This window comes from Cannabis sativa, chromosome 4 (genome assembly GCF_029168945.1).
Source record: "Cannabis sativa cultivar Pink pepper isolate KNU-18-1 chromosome 4, ASM2916894v1, whole genome shotgun sequence".
Lineage (NCBI taxonomy): Eukaryota > Viridiplantae > Streptophyta > Magnoliopsida > Rosales > Cannabaceae > Cannabis > Cannabis sativa.
Window position 1 is genome coordinate 28,383,679 of NC_083604.1, and position 14,161 is coordinate 28,397,839.

At 36.4% G+C, this 14,161-nt stretch overlaps 1 protein-coding gene across 1 annotated transcript; it reads left to right on the plus strand.

Annotated features, from left to right (window-relative positions):
- The first annotated feature begins 10,706 nt into the window (after nt 1–10,706).
- On the plus strand, nt 10,707–12,523 carry LOC133036888 (uncharacterized). Its single transcript, XM_061113656.1, has 4 exons — nt 10,707–10,937; nt 11,084–11,322; nt 11,410–12,188; nt 12,270–12,523. The coding sequence occupies exons 1-4, from the start codon at nt 10,707–10,709 to the stop codon at nt 12,521–12,523; spliced, it is 1,503 nt and encodes a 500-aa protein (XP_060969639.1).
- Nucleotides 12,524–14,161: the final 1,638 nt, after the last annotated feature.

Here is a 14,161-nt window from a genome sequence, read left to right on the forward strand (position 1 = left end):
GGGTTTGAATTGCATGAGATATGAATTTTTGAAGTTTCCTACACTGAACCGGAATTCCAGTTCAGTATAGCCTATAGGAGCCGGAATTTCGGTTGGTGTTCTGGGTTCCTCCCAGAACCAGAATTTCGGTTGTAGAACCGGTCTACCGGTTGGGACAATTTTGGGAACCCTAGTTCTTCCCATTTTTGTGTTGTTTAGGGTATTGCCATGCTTTTTATCGATAGGGAAACTTTTAGTTTCTAGTTTAAGTCCCCGGGAAGTGATTTAGCGTGTCACTTATCAAGTGTTGTGATTATTATGGTTTAGGAGCCTGTAAATCGCCGAGCAGTTCGTTCCACTCAGGTTGACCGGCACACCTGAATTCGGAATCGAGGTAAGATTAGTATAACAGTATGCATATGTATTTACATGTTTAGCGTGCATGTTAGGAAGCCTATTAGATTACATTAGATATTTATGTTTGCTTCGTACCATCCGACAATATCACATCGGTACGGCTAGAGTATGACTAGCGTACCAAGTATAGGGTGATATTATGGTCGATGGTACTGTACTGTTTGACTGTATCGCATCGGTAATGCTAGAATCTGACTATCGGCTAGAGTATGACTAGTGTATCGAGTATAGGCTGTTACTCTGTCAAAAGTACCGTCGTACGAACGTTCGAGACTCAGTACTGTGTGGGACACGGGGATTAGGGTTGTGGTCAGGGGTATGGGCGTCTGATCATAACCCGTGATTTATGTATGTTTTATGATGTATGCTTTTCTTACTGAGTCTATCGACTCACAGTGCTATGTTTATGTGTAGGTAAGGGCAAGGCCAAAGCTGAGGAACCGTGAGGACGAGCCGATGAAGATTGTGTTGGAGGTTATTTTACCAGGATCTTAGATCTACTCACAAGTATGTTGATTTAACAACCTAAATATGAACTTCTAAAACGATATGAAATTAAACACATAAGAGTATCAGAAATCTTACAGTGATTGCAGCGGAATATATGTCTCCTCCCACTCAGATCTCTAACCCTTGATTCCTTTCTGTAGCAGAGTATAATCAAGATCTGAGCCCGATAGTCCTTCTTTGTTGTTTCTGAATTCTACACAGCCTTCCTCACTATGATTGAGGTATTACTTGATGTGTGTGGGCACTACTCTAGCACTTATACATTTCGAAACAGTGAAGGAAGAGAGAGAGAGAGGGTGGCGGCTCAGAGAGAATTTTCTGAGAGAAAATTCTTTCAGAATAATGCTGTGAAAAGGTTGTACAGTTGTATGTAACTCTGAAGCCTTTGCCTTCTATTTATAGAAGACCACCAAGGGCTATGATTGACATTTGGAATTGAAAAAATCAAAGAGAAAAGGAAGCTAAGTGACCGGCCTAGGCATTGTGGAAACAAGGCTTGCCACTTTTCCAACTTTCCTTTTCCTACACTGATAGTTTCCTGTTTTGTGAAAAACTGCCAATTCCATTGTTCAACCACATTAATGACAAATCTAATTATTTAATAATTAAAATTAATTATTAAATAATATTTTATCATTTATTTTATTAATAATGAAACTAATTAAAGTTTCCTAATTAATAAATATGCCCTTCAAAATCTCTATTTACTGTTTTGCCCTTAATAAGTGATAAATTCTCAAATAGACAAGTCTATCTTGAGAATTTTTAATTGATTAATTAAAATCAATTAAATGAGTCTTACAAGTAATATCATCTCAACTAGTGAGGGGACCATGGGTCTATATATCCGAGCTTCCAATAAGCAGATCTAGAATTTACCACTTAAATTCACTGACTTATTAATTCTTCGTTGAATCCACACATAGAACTCAGAATTGCACTCTCAGTATATAGAATGCTCTATATGTTCCACCATATAGACACATTATTAGTTATCCATTGTTATAATCCTAATGTGATCAATGATCCTCTATATGGATGATTTACACTGTAAAGGGACTAAATTACCGTAACACCCTACAATGTATTTTATCCTTAAAACACTTAACCCTGTATAAATGATATTTCAACTAAGTGAAATGAGTACTCAATCATTTATCTCGTTTGGTTAAGCTCGAAGGAAATCACCCTTTGCTTACTATTCGCCAGATAGAAGCTATAGATTCCATATTTATGTTAGCGCTCCCACTCAATCGCACTACCGTGTTCCCAAAATGTATGTATTGCCCAGACTAAAGATTAGGATTAACTAACAAATCAAAGAACACGAATAATACTCTTGAAATTAAGCCTAACCATATCAGGATTTCGATCATGTGATCTAGGATCAACTTATGATATTGAATTGAATAGATGTTTACGGTAAGTTTCAAAATCTAATTCAAAGTTCAATATCGGTCCATTCCAATGCATACTCCATGCATCCAACCTGAGCTTTACTTTAACCTATGTTCTGGAAAGAACATAACATTTCTCCAAATGTAAGTAAACTCTGTTGTAGATTGTCATATCAGTGAAACCCAGTGTTCTGATAAATCTAGGAATACTTTATTCACATAGTCATGTTTATTTTCCACTGTGTTGACAACACAATAAACATGTTCAAGTATGTGAAAAGGGTTTGGATGAATTTATAAATCAAATAGACAAGCAATTGATTAAGTGAACCAAAACATACACAAGTGAATGAAAAATTACTTATGTTACTTTATTGATATTGAATAATCTAGATTACATTGAAACAGAGTTTTATTTAGGGCATAAAACCCAACAGATTGTACATGTCATGGCGGTTAGGCTTGGAGCGTACGATCCCCAGGAAATCAGGGCTTCTGTAGTTAGTCGCTGGGGGACAAGTATTTTGTAATAGACAGTGAACTTTTTGTAAAGTATTTTGTAAATGGGATCGCAAAGTATTTTGTATGAAATATTATGAGTATTTAATTAAATAAGAAAAATTTTAATTAATCACATTTTCCATAAATCTCGTTGATTAGCAACGAGCTGCACAATACGTTTAAAAATCACGTAAGCACGCCTATGCTAGTTAGGGTGTTACAAGGACATAAAAGGAAATTTTCGTTAATAAGTCTATTCAATGGACTTAACGAAACTTCATGTTCCTAGTATTATCGGTTTGAGTTTATCTAAACCTATGGCTCATGGTATACCTGGTTAATTACTTACTCTAGTGCAAGCAGCTTACTTCGGTAAGATGATGAAGCATTTTTTAATGACAATCTATAGAAGCTTCTCAACTTCTAGGCATAGATTTTATTTATCTAAGGAAAAGTCTCAACTATTCCAGAAAAGATAAAAACCATGAAAGAATTTCTTAAATCAACAGTGAGAGGTCTCAGATATGCTTTAGTATGCCTTAGACCAGACACCTGCTGTTGAGTGGGAGTAATGAGTAGGTATCATATTTATCCAGGAGAGGAACATTGGAAGACAATCAAGTAAATCTTAAGATTAAGAAGAGGAACTATATGTTAGTCGATAAGGGTGTGTTTAAAACTCTTAGACTACACCACATCAGATTTCAAGACTTGCCTTTGTGCTAGAAAGTCTGCTGATAAGATGGTGATTCCTCTGGGGGTGGAGTAGTGATTTTGGAGAAGTGTGAAAACCTATCTGAAGTCTCTAAGTCTACCAGAGAGAGACTGAATGTTAAAGTTGCAGGAAAGACACTTATTCAGTCTAAGGAAAGTTTTATACATTTGTGGCATCGTTCCAACTTGTCTTAACTACTAGTGTTATTTTCCTGATTAACCAAAAGTAGTTGCCAAAAGTATAGAATCCAGTATCCCAAGAGAGTAGACACATAGAGTGGAATTTCACATTATCAAGGATTTTGTGATTGAGGAAGAGTAATGGTAAAGAAAAGGTTGTGGTTAATTCAACCTGTCAGATCCTATTACGAGGAGTATACTACTACTACACTTGATTTGTATATCAAGGTGTTGAGATTATTTGAAATGCACATTTTGTTTTATATTAGTGCAAGTGGGAGTTTATTGGGTTTTGTGCCCTAAATAAAACCCATTTCAATATAATCAGATTTACTTATTAATAAAGACCAGAAATAACACTTTATGTTGCATGGTTCACATGATTTATTTCATGATTATATATATAATGTATGAATTCTATTTAAGTCCAGAACATATGAATTTGTTAATGATTACAGTGTTGTCAGCACAGTGGAATATAATCTTAATTATATGTTCAAAAGTTTATTCCCTGATTTGTCAATTCACTGGATTTAGACTTACATGATAATTAGCGATAGGTATTCTTACACCTTGGATAAGTGTTATGTCCTTTCCAGGGCATTGGCAAATTTTACCAGTATCGGATGTATGGAGTATACATCAGAAGGGACCGATATTGAACTTTGATTAGATATATTAAAATTTACCGTAATATCTATTCAATTCAATATCACCCGTTGATCCTAGATCAAATGATCTTAATCCTGATATGGTTAGGTTCGATCTCAAGAGTACTATACATGTTCTTTGATTTATTAGTTAAGCCTACTTTTGGGTCAGGGTGATACGTACATTTTGGGAACATGATAGTATAATTGAGTGGGAGCGCTACCATAAATATGGAGTCTATAACTTCTATATGAATTTAGAAGTGAAACGATGATATCCTTCGAGCTTGGCTAAACAGAGATAAATGGTGGAGATCTCATTTCACTTCGCTGAAATATCATTTATACGGAGCTAAGTGTTTTAAGGATAAAATACATTGAAGGTGTAACAGTAATTTAGTACCTATTCAATGTAGATCATCTATTAGAAGGTCATTGATAAAATTAGGATTATAACAATGGATAACTAATGATGTATCTATATCGTGGAACATATAGAGCGTTCTATATGACTGAGAGTGCAATTCCAAGTTCTAAGTGTGGATTCAATAAGGAATTAGTAAGTTAGGGAATTTACTTGGTAAATTCGGTTCGACTTATTGGAAGCTCGGTTAATATAGGCCCATGGTCCCCATACTTGTTGAGACCACACTGCTTGTAAGACTCAATTAATTGATTTTGTTTAATCAATTATAATTCTAAAGTTAGACTATGTCTAGTTTATGAATTTTCACTAAGCAATGGCGAAATTGTAAAGATAAGAGATTCTAGGTTTATTTATTAGTTAAGATACTTTACATGTCTAAATTAATAAATATATTAAATGACAATATTATTTAATAATTATTTTTAAGTTATTAAATAATTAGAATTGGCATTTAAATGGTTAAATTAGAAGATTGACATTTTTTAGAAAATGGGAATGAAAAATAACAAAATGGGAAAGTTGCAAAGTGAGGCTCAATTTCCTTATATGGCCGCCCACTATGCAAGCTTTTACCATTTTATTTTTCCATTATTTTAATACCATACAATTCTAACCTAAACCTAGATGGCATTCTATAAATCAAAAGTATTGGCTTCAGGAGACTTATGACTTTGCATATTGTTCCTTTCAAAAAAAGCCATGCGCCACCCTTTCTCTCTTTTCCTCTCTTCAATTTCAAAATTACTTTAGTGATAGAGTAGTGCCCACACACATCAAGTGGTATCTCAATCATAGTGTGTAAAACTGTAGGAGAGTCCAAACAACAAGAAGGAGAATCTGTTGGGTTTTATGCCCTAAATAAAACTCTTTACAATCTGATTAGTTATCAATATAAGAAATTTGAAGTGATTTATGTTTGCAAGAATTTTACATGCTAATGGTTTAATATGTTTATTACATTTACACACAGGATCAGTTAAATCCAGATCATATGTTTACTCACAATTATAGTATCGTCAACATAGTGGAATGTGATTGTGATCATATGAATCAAAAGACTAAGTCCCTTTTTCATCAGTGTTTTTGATTTACACTAATGTGATAATCAACGATGATGTGTACTTACACTTGGAGTAAGTGTTATGTTCTTTCCAGGACATTAGTAAAGTATACTAGTTTTAAATGTATAGAGTATACATTGGACTGGACCGATATTGCAACAAAGTTAAGATATTACAAACTTACCATTATATATCTTTCCAAGTCAATATCAGCAGTTGATCTTAAGATTAAACTAATCTAAATTCTGATATGCTTAGGCTCAACTCAGGAGTACTATTCATGTTCTTTGATTTATTAGTTAAGCCTACTTTTGGGTCAGGGTGATACGTATATTTTGGGAACATGATAGTATGATTGAGTGGGAGTGCTGAACATAAATATGGAATCTATAGCTTCTACTGGTGTATAGAAGTCAAGTGATGATTCCCTTCGAGCTTAGCAAATAGAAGTAAATGGATGAGTTGTTGTTTAACTGACAAATTATTAGATCACTAAACACCATTTACATGTAGCTAAGTGTTTTAAGGGGCAAAATACATTGAGGGGTAAGAACGGTAAAATTATCCCATCTCGATGTAAATCATCTATATAGAGGATCTTTAAATCACAATAAGATTATAACAATGGTTAAATGAGATAGCATATCTATATCGTGGAACATATAATATGCTCTATATAAGTCTGAGAGTGCAATTCTAAGTTCTAAGAGTGGATTCAACGAAGAATTAATAAGTAGGAATTTACTTGGTAAATTTGGTTCACTTATTGGAAGCTCAGCATATAGATCCATGGTCCCCATTCTAGTTGAGAACATTCTGCTTGTAAGACTCATTAATTGATTCGTGATTGATCAATTATAATTCTAAAGTTAGACTATGTCTAATTTGTGAATTTTCACTAAGCCGGGGCGAAATTGTAAAGAAAAGAGATTCAAGGTTTATTTATTTATTAATGGACTTTATGTGTCTAGTTAATAATTAAATTAAATGACAATATTATTTAATAATCTATTTTAGTTATTAAATAATTAGTTTTGGCATTTGAAAGGTTAGAATTGGAAAATTGGCGTTTTTCAGAAAATAGAAATAAAATTTGTTAAAACTGCAAAATCAAGTGGGGCCCATTATCACACCATGGCCGGCCACTTATTGTGGAAATTCAAATTGATATTTTCATTATTTTAATGCCAAATAATTCCTAACCTAAACCTAGTAGTTGCCTATAAATCGAAAGTGATGGCTCAGTCAAAAACACACTTTCATTATTCTTCTGACAGAAATTTCTCTCTTCAAAAAAACTGAGCCTTCCCTATTTTCTTCTATTGGCCGAAACCCCTCTCTCTCTTTTCTTATTCATAAATTTCGAACCCTAGTGAAAGAGTGAGTGCCCACACACAGCAAGTAGTAACTCAATCATAGATTGGAAGACTATGAAGGATCAAACTCAAAGAGAAGGACATTCAGGCTCAGATCTTGATTATACTCTGCGACAGAAAGGATACAAGGGTTAGAGATCTGAGTGGAAGGAGACATTAATTCCGCTGCATCAATGTAAGGTTTTCTTAACTTTATATGTGTTTATTTTATCGTTTTAAAAAGTTCATATTTAGGGTGCTAAACAGCATACTTGTGAGTAGATCTAAGATCCTGGTAAAATAAGTTCCAACAGAATCAGCATCAAGGAAGGAGAGAAAGAGATCCAAGTTCAGATCTTGATTATGTTCTGCTACAGAAAGGAATCAAGGGCTAGAGATCTGAACGGAAGGAGTCATTATATTCCGCTGCACCCAATGTAAGGTTTACTAAACTTTATATGTGTATTTCATTGTTTTAGAATTCATATTAGGATGTTAATGAAACATACATGGTAGTAAATCTAGATCCTTCTAAAATATTTCCAACAGTAAGTTGTGTACTATCATCCAAATTTCTAACTCTTGCAGCAACCGTGCTAAAACGACTTAAGTATGCCTTAAGTGTCTCGCCGAGGTGTTTCTTTATATTGGTTAGCGAGGCTGCCTTGTGTCATATAACCCTGGCAGCCTGGAACTATTTTTCGAAATCCCTAGACAACCATTCTCAGGAAGTTATGGAATGGTGAGTAAACTTGTTGAACCAGCTGCTTGCTGCTCCAACTAGCAAGGTGGGAAACAAAATACAACGTAAATTGTTTGTCACATTACTAGCTTGCATTATTGTGTTGAAGTTGTTCAAATACAAGACCAGATCAGTGGTTCCATCATACGATTAGACATGTGGGTTTTTAAATCCCAGGGGAAAAAGAGTATTCATGATATCTAGGTGGTACAGCTTGAGTTCCTCGTCTGAGTTATATCCAGATTGTCTCCCTAATTCCCCCACTTGATATCTCATGAACTTGTCCTCTAACTCGTCTATTTGCAATTTGATAGGATCCTCTTGCTTTGGACTGAGTTATTGGCGAAGATCAGGTTTCTTCCGATTCAAGTGCTCTCGCAGATCCGACTGGGAGTAATTACTGGCAAACCTCGTTTTACTCACAGACTGCGTCATACTCACAGACCTAGTCTTGCTCATAGACCTCATCCTTGAGTGACTCGCAGATTTATTGGTTCCCATACTTTCTCGATCATTAGATCGTCAAGTACTTTGTCCTCTTTGAGTTGATAGACTGTGGGTCCTTGAACGCCATGAAGTCACACTTTCTTCTTCACGCTCTGTTCTTTTCCCCTGAGTGTGGTTTGTCGTATTTCCCCCATTAGGGTCTGTACGAGCCCTCTTTCTATGGGTTCGGGGAGAAACCTGGTGATTTCTCGTAGGTGACCTACATTCTCTAGGTTAAGTCCCAAGATCTTCCTCATTTTCAAGTGGAATTTCTTGTTCATCAGTTTCTGGTTGCCTCCCATTCTCATCTCTATGAGAGGGTTCTAGCTGATCCTTCTGATTGTCATGGGGAATCTCATTTTTCCTAGGTTGTTCTTCCTAGATGTTTTCCTGTCTCCTGGTTCGTGAGCCACGAGGCCTGCCTCGTGGTCTTCTCACTCCAGATTTAGGTTGATTTTGAGTGTTAGTCTTCTATGCCGCCTTAGCTACGGCTGCATCACGCTCTAGTTCAGCGTTTCGCCACCGTGCCTTCTCCAGGTGGCGTCTAAGGCAGCAGTTTTCCATTTCATAATTGTCCTCTCCCATAGGCTGAGTATCTCCACGATTGGGACCCTCATTCAAGGATTCTGGCCATTTTCACGCTGAGTTCACCTCGAACGTTGATAACTTTACGGTATAGAGTTATTTTTTATGCTTTTAAACTAAAACTATTCTGAGAAGAGTAGTGAAAATGTGTTTGTTTTCTTAATTTTAGTTAGTTTTAGTGTTATTTTCTATTTAGTAAGCTAACTTTTAAGTCTTGTAAATATTGATATTGTTAGGTGTGATTTTCTAATTAATTGTGCTTGTTTGTTGTTGAAAAAGGAAGCAAGGAAGAAGTGGAACATAAGCTGAAATTGAGGCAGATTGTTGAAGCAATGCTGAAGCGAATTCAGCATTCTGGCCCTGACGTGGAAACACGTGTTTCACTTATCCACCTCAGCAAATTCGGACAAGTCACTCAAAATCCACCAGCTAGCTGTTGTGGAAGGAAAGGGACTAAACCTAGTGGGCCAAAGTGGAAAAAGATTGGGCTTCTATTTTGGGTGTGAATTTGTACCCTAAAAACCCACCAACTAAAAGAAGAGAGAAAGGGAAGTACACAACCATCATCTTCTCTCTAACATGAGGGAGCTGCCATATTTTTTGAAGAGGAGTAATTGCAGCAAGTACACAGTAGAAGAAAGAAGAGAGGGGACCAACCTTTTGCGTTTGAATTTTCTTTTACCTTCTCTTAATATTGTTCTTTCTCTTCTCTTTTCTTTGTGTTTGTAATTAGCAATTAGAAGAAACTTGTTGAACTAAAAAGAGGCAGCAACCATGATTGAACTATTTCGAATTTGGATGTTATTTTTTTGATTTGAATATGAGCTAGACTTTTGAGGCTTGAATGGCTATGAACTTCTATGTTGGGTATGATTAATTTTTATGCTTACTTTAGTATTTTTGCCTTTGTTCATTCAAGTGGGTTTCATTTTTATTTGATTGTTGTTTCTTGGCCATTAATAACAATTTGCTAAGCTAGATCTTGTTCTGAAAGGGCTAAATCTAGTAGTTCAACTTGAATGGAGCAAGTGAAAACCTAGATTTAGGCTTTTCTTTGTAAGTGAAATAGGATTATTTCATTTACCTTGCATATATAACTTACAAAATTAATGTTTGAATAGTGTTCTGCCTCCTGGTTTGATATAGGAATATATTGAGCAAAATGGAAAAATTAAATTTGTGAGTGTTGGAAAATTCTCACAAGCCTAGATGAATTTTTGTTATCTCTGTGCAGAATGCTGAAGTAATGTTGGACCGATGCTGTAACACCTGGAAAAAAAAACTCACTGGAAGGAATTAGCTATTCAAGCCATTTTTGCCATATTACATTTTTTTATCTTGCAAAAAATTTTTCTAGCAGCAGTAGTATTAATTTTAGCAAGTTTAATTCATGTCATTTTTAATTTTGAATCATTACTCAACCATTTGCATGTTATTTCCTCTTACTTTAAGTTGTAATTAGTTGGTTTTACATCAAACTTCGTTTGCGATCCCTGTGAAGACGATCTTACTTATCATTGTATTACTTGTTTGACTGCGTATACTTGCGTATATAATTTTCACAACAAGTTTTTGGCACCGTTGAAGAGGATTGAAACTAAAAATTGTGTATTATCAACTATTTTGCAATTTATTTTGTGGTTTGAGATTTTAATCCCATTTTGGTGCGCTGAATTTTTCTTTTTCAGGTGCTATCTAATGCATGAACGAGCAAGAAGAAGACCTTGAACTTGCTCCTATTGACCTAAAAATTGAACGCACTTTTAGACAAAGAAAGAAGGAACAAAAGGCTAAAAAACACTGCAATATGGCTGATGGGTTTGAAGTTGGGGGTGTTCATAATGATGCCAATCCTATTGCTTTGGTCGATGATAGAGCCCGAGCAGTAAGAGAGTATGCAGCCCCTATGTTCAATGAGCTTAATCCGGGTATTGTGAGACCAAAATCCAAGCACCTCACTTTGAGCTCAAGCCCGTCATGTTTCAAATGCTCCAAACGGTTGGTCAATTTGGTGGGTCGCCAACGGAAGATCATCACCTCCATATTGGCTCATTTTTTGAGGTGAGTGATTCTTTCAAGCTACAAGGAGTAAGGGAAGAGGCTTTAAGATTGAAGTTGTTCCTATTTTCCTTGAGGGATCAGGCTAGAGCTTGGCTTAATACTCTTCCTCCCGATTCGGTGACTAATTGGAAAGATTTGACTGAAAAATTCTTCAGAAAGTACTTTCCTCCAACAAGAAATGCAAAGTTTTGCAGTGAGATCATGTCCTTTCAACAATTGGAAGATGAGACTACTAGTGATGCATGGGAAAGATTCAGGTAGTTATTAAGGAAGTTCCCACACCATGGTATTCCTCATTGTATCCAACTTAAAACATTTTACAATAGTCCCAATGCGGCCTCTAGGATGGTGTTGGACGCTTCCGCTAGTGGAGCCATTCTTTCCAAGTCTTACAATGAAGCTTTTGAGATTTTGGAAAGGATAGCTAGCAACAACTATCAATGGTCAACTAATAGAGCTCCTACAAGCCGAAAAGTAGCGGGTGTTCTTGAAGTAGATGCTTTGACCGCTCTAACCGCTCAAATGGCTTCAATGACCAACATTTTGAAGAACATGAACATGGGAAGAAGTGTACAACCAGCCGCTGCCATTCAAAGAGCAGAAATTTCTTGTGTGTATTGTGGTGATGGGCATACTTTTGAAAATTGCCCTTCAAATCCAGCTTCGGTTTGCTATGTGGGTAATCAAAACTTCAACCGCAACAACAATCCATACTCAAACTCCTACAATTGGGCATGGAAGCATCATCCGAATTTTTCATGGGGAGGTCAAGGGGCAAGTTCAAGTGGAGCACAAGCACAAGGAAAACAATCATTTCCACTGGGTTTTTCTCAACAACCAAGACCTCAACAACCACACCAACCTCAAGGCTCTCAAACTAGTTCTTTGGAGAGCTTAATGAGAGGCTATATGGCTAAGAATGACACTGTAATGCAATGCCAGGCAGCATCTCTTGGGAATCTTGAAATTCAATTGGAGCAATTGGCCAATGATTTGAAGAATAGACCACAAGGCACTTTTCCTAGTGACACCGAAAACCCAAGAAGAGATGGCAAAGAACATTGCAAAGAGGTAACCTTGAGAAGTGGAAAAATTCTTGAGTCAAATGTGGCTGCAACAGGCAGTAAGGGGCCCTCTTCAATCCAAAAAGAGGGGGAAATGAAGAAAAAACCAGCAATTTAAGCTGCTGAAATTCCCTCAGTAGTTACAGCATCAAGTCAGCATTCTGCTGCAGAAAAGTCTTTGCAAAAGCCACCTCCACCATTTCCTCAACGGTTCAAGAAGCAACAAGACGATGGTCAATTCTGGAGATTTCTTGATATTCTAAAGCAACTCCACATCAATATACCATTAGTGGAAGCCTTGGAGCAAATGCCAACCTATGTGAAGTTTTTGAAGGATATTTTGACAAAGAAATGGAGGCTTGGCGAGTTTGAAACTGTTGACGGAGGGCTGTAGTGCTATGTTGAAAAGTAAAATTCCACCTAAATTGAAAGATCCGGGCAGCTTTACAATTCTCATTTCTATTGGGGGTCGAGATGTTGGAAGAGCTCTTTGTGATTTGGGAGCTAGTATTAATCTCATGCCTATGTCTATTTTTAGGAAGTTGGGAATTGGGGAAGCAAGGCCAACCACCGTGACTTTGCAATTAGCAGATCGTTCCATGGCTCATCCGAAAGGGAAAATTGAAGATGTGTTGGTGCAAGTGGATAAGTTCATTTTTTCTGGCCGATTTCATTATTCTTGACTATGAGGAAGATAGGGAAATTCCAATTATTTTAGGGAGGCCATTACTTGCAACGGGAAGGACTTTGATAGATGTTGAAAAAGGAGAGCTTACCATGAGAGCTCAAGATGAGCAAGCCACGTTCAAGGTCTTTCATCCTATGCGTGCTCCGGATGCAATAGGAGAATGCTTAGCAATTGGAGATATGGATCCTAACATGGTTGAGGAGTCCAAATTCAAAAATAGTAAGAAGGTGAGAAAGAATATTCCCCTTAAAGAAATTGCTAAGGATCACGAGTCACGAGAAAGCAAAGACAAAACTACATTTGACCCTAAAAAACCATCCAAAAAGAAGAGAAAGAAAAAGAAGCTTAGTAGAAAAATTGGTCTCAAATGTTTGAAGTTGGGCAACAAGTGATTTTCTCCAACTCTTAACGAAGGCTACTCATGGACGACTAGATTCAAGGTGTGATGGATCTTTCTTGGTGGTGAGAGTATATCCCGATGGGGTGGTGGAACTACGTGATGCACTTTCAAGACGAAAATTCTTCGTGAAAAGCCAAGGAGTGAAGTTTGGGGGTGGTGAGGTCAACAAAGCAAAGACCTCCATCACTTTGAAAGAAGCTTCAAGAAGGACTTCGGGTTGCCTTGACCTTATTGTATCACATTTGGGCAACCCAAGCGCGGAAGAACAAGATTGTATTTAGCTATATATATTATATAATAAGTTTGGGCGCCACCCCTTGTAAAAAAAAAAGAGAAGAGTTTGATTAAAATTAAGTTTGGGGTGTGCCACCCCTTGAAAAAAAAAAGAGTAAAAGAAGAAAAAGAAAAAAAAAATTATTATATACATACTTATAAAATTACATATATATATATCACTTTCAATTTCCTATAGTTACTAATGATTTTGCTGTGGTGTGGTGATCTTTATTGCTGGTGCAAAGTCGGGAATGATAGAAAAATAGGTTGCTGGAATAGGGTGTGAAGCAGATTTGTGTGCTGAAGCAGTAAGTCCCCGTTGTTACAGCATCGCTTCAGAATTTTCAAGCAGGGACTCTAGTGGGGGAAGAGTCCGAATCTTGAGGGAGTATCTCTTTTTTCCTTAGTTAGTTAACCTAGTTTGAATGTTATTGTGCTTGTGTGTGATGAAATAAGTGTGTTAGTTTAAGTGTTGCTACTATTTGTGTTTGTTACTTTGTGAGTCTACTTTTGTTGTTGACTTTAGTATTGTGTGTAATAAGCATTATGTGGATGACATGTGTATTAATCATGTTGTTTTGTCATGTGTGTTATGTTCTGTTTTAGCTTGCAAATGAGAAAAATAGTGCTTTTTATTTTCAACTTGGTTTAGGGTAGCGCTCGATGAT

What these genes read in the sequence shown, in the direction of transcription:
- LOC133036888 (XM_061113656.1), top strand. Translation starts at nt 10,707, where the DNA reads ATGAACGAGCAAGAAGAAGACCTTGAACTTGCTCCTATTGACCTAAAA. An exon ending in ATGAGCTTAATCCGGGTATT is followed by an intron (nt 10,938 to 11,083) that starts GTGAGACCAAAA and finishes GATTCTTTCAAG; the next exon opens with CTACAAGGAGTAAGGGAAGA. An exon ending in GATGCATGGGAAAGATTCAG is followed by an intron (nt 11,323 to 11,409) that starts GTAGTTATTAAG and finishes TGCGGCCTCTAG; the next exon opens with GATGGTGTTGGACGCTTCCG.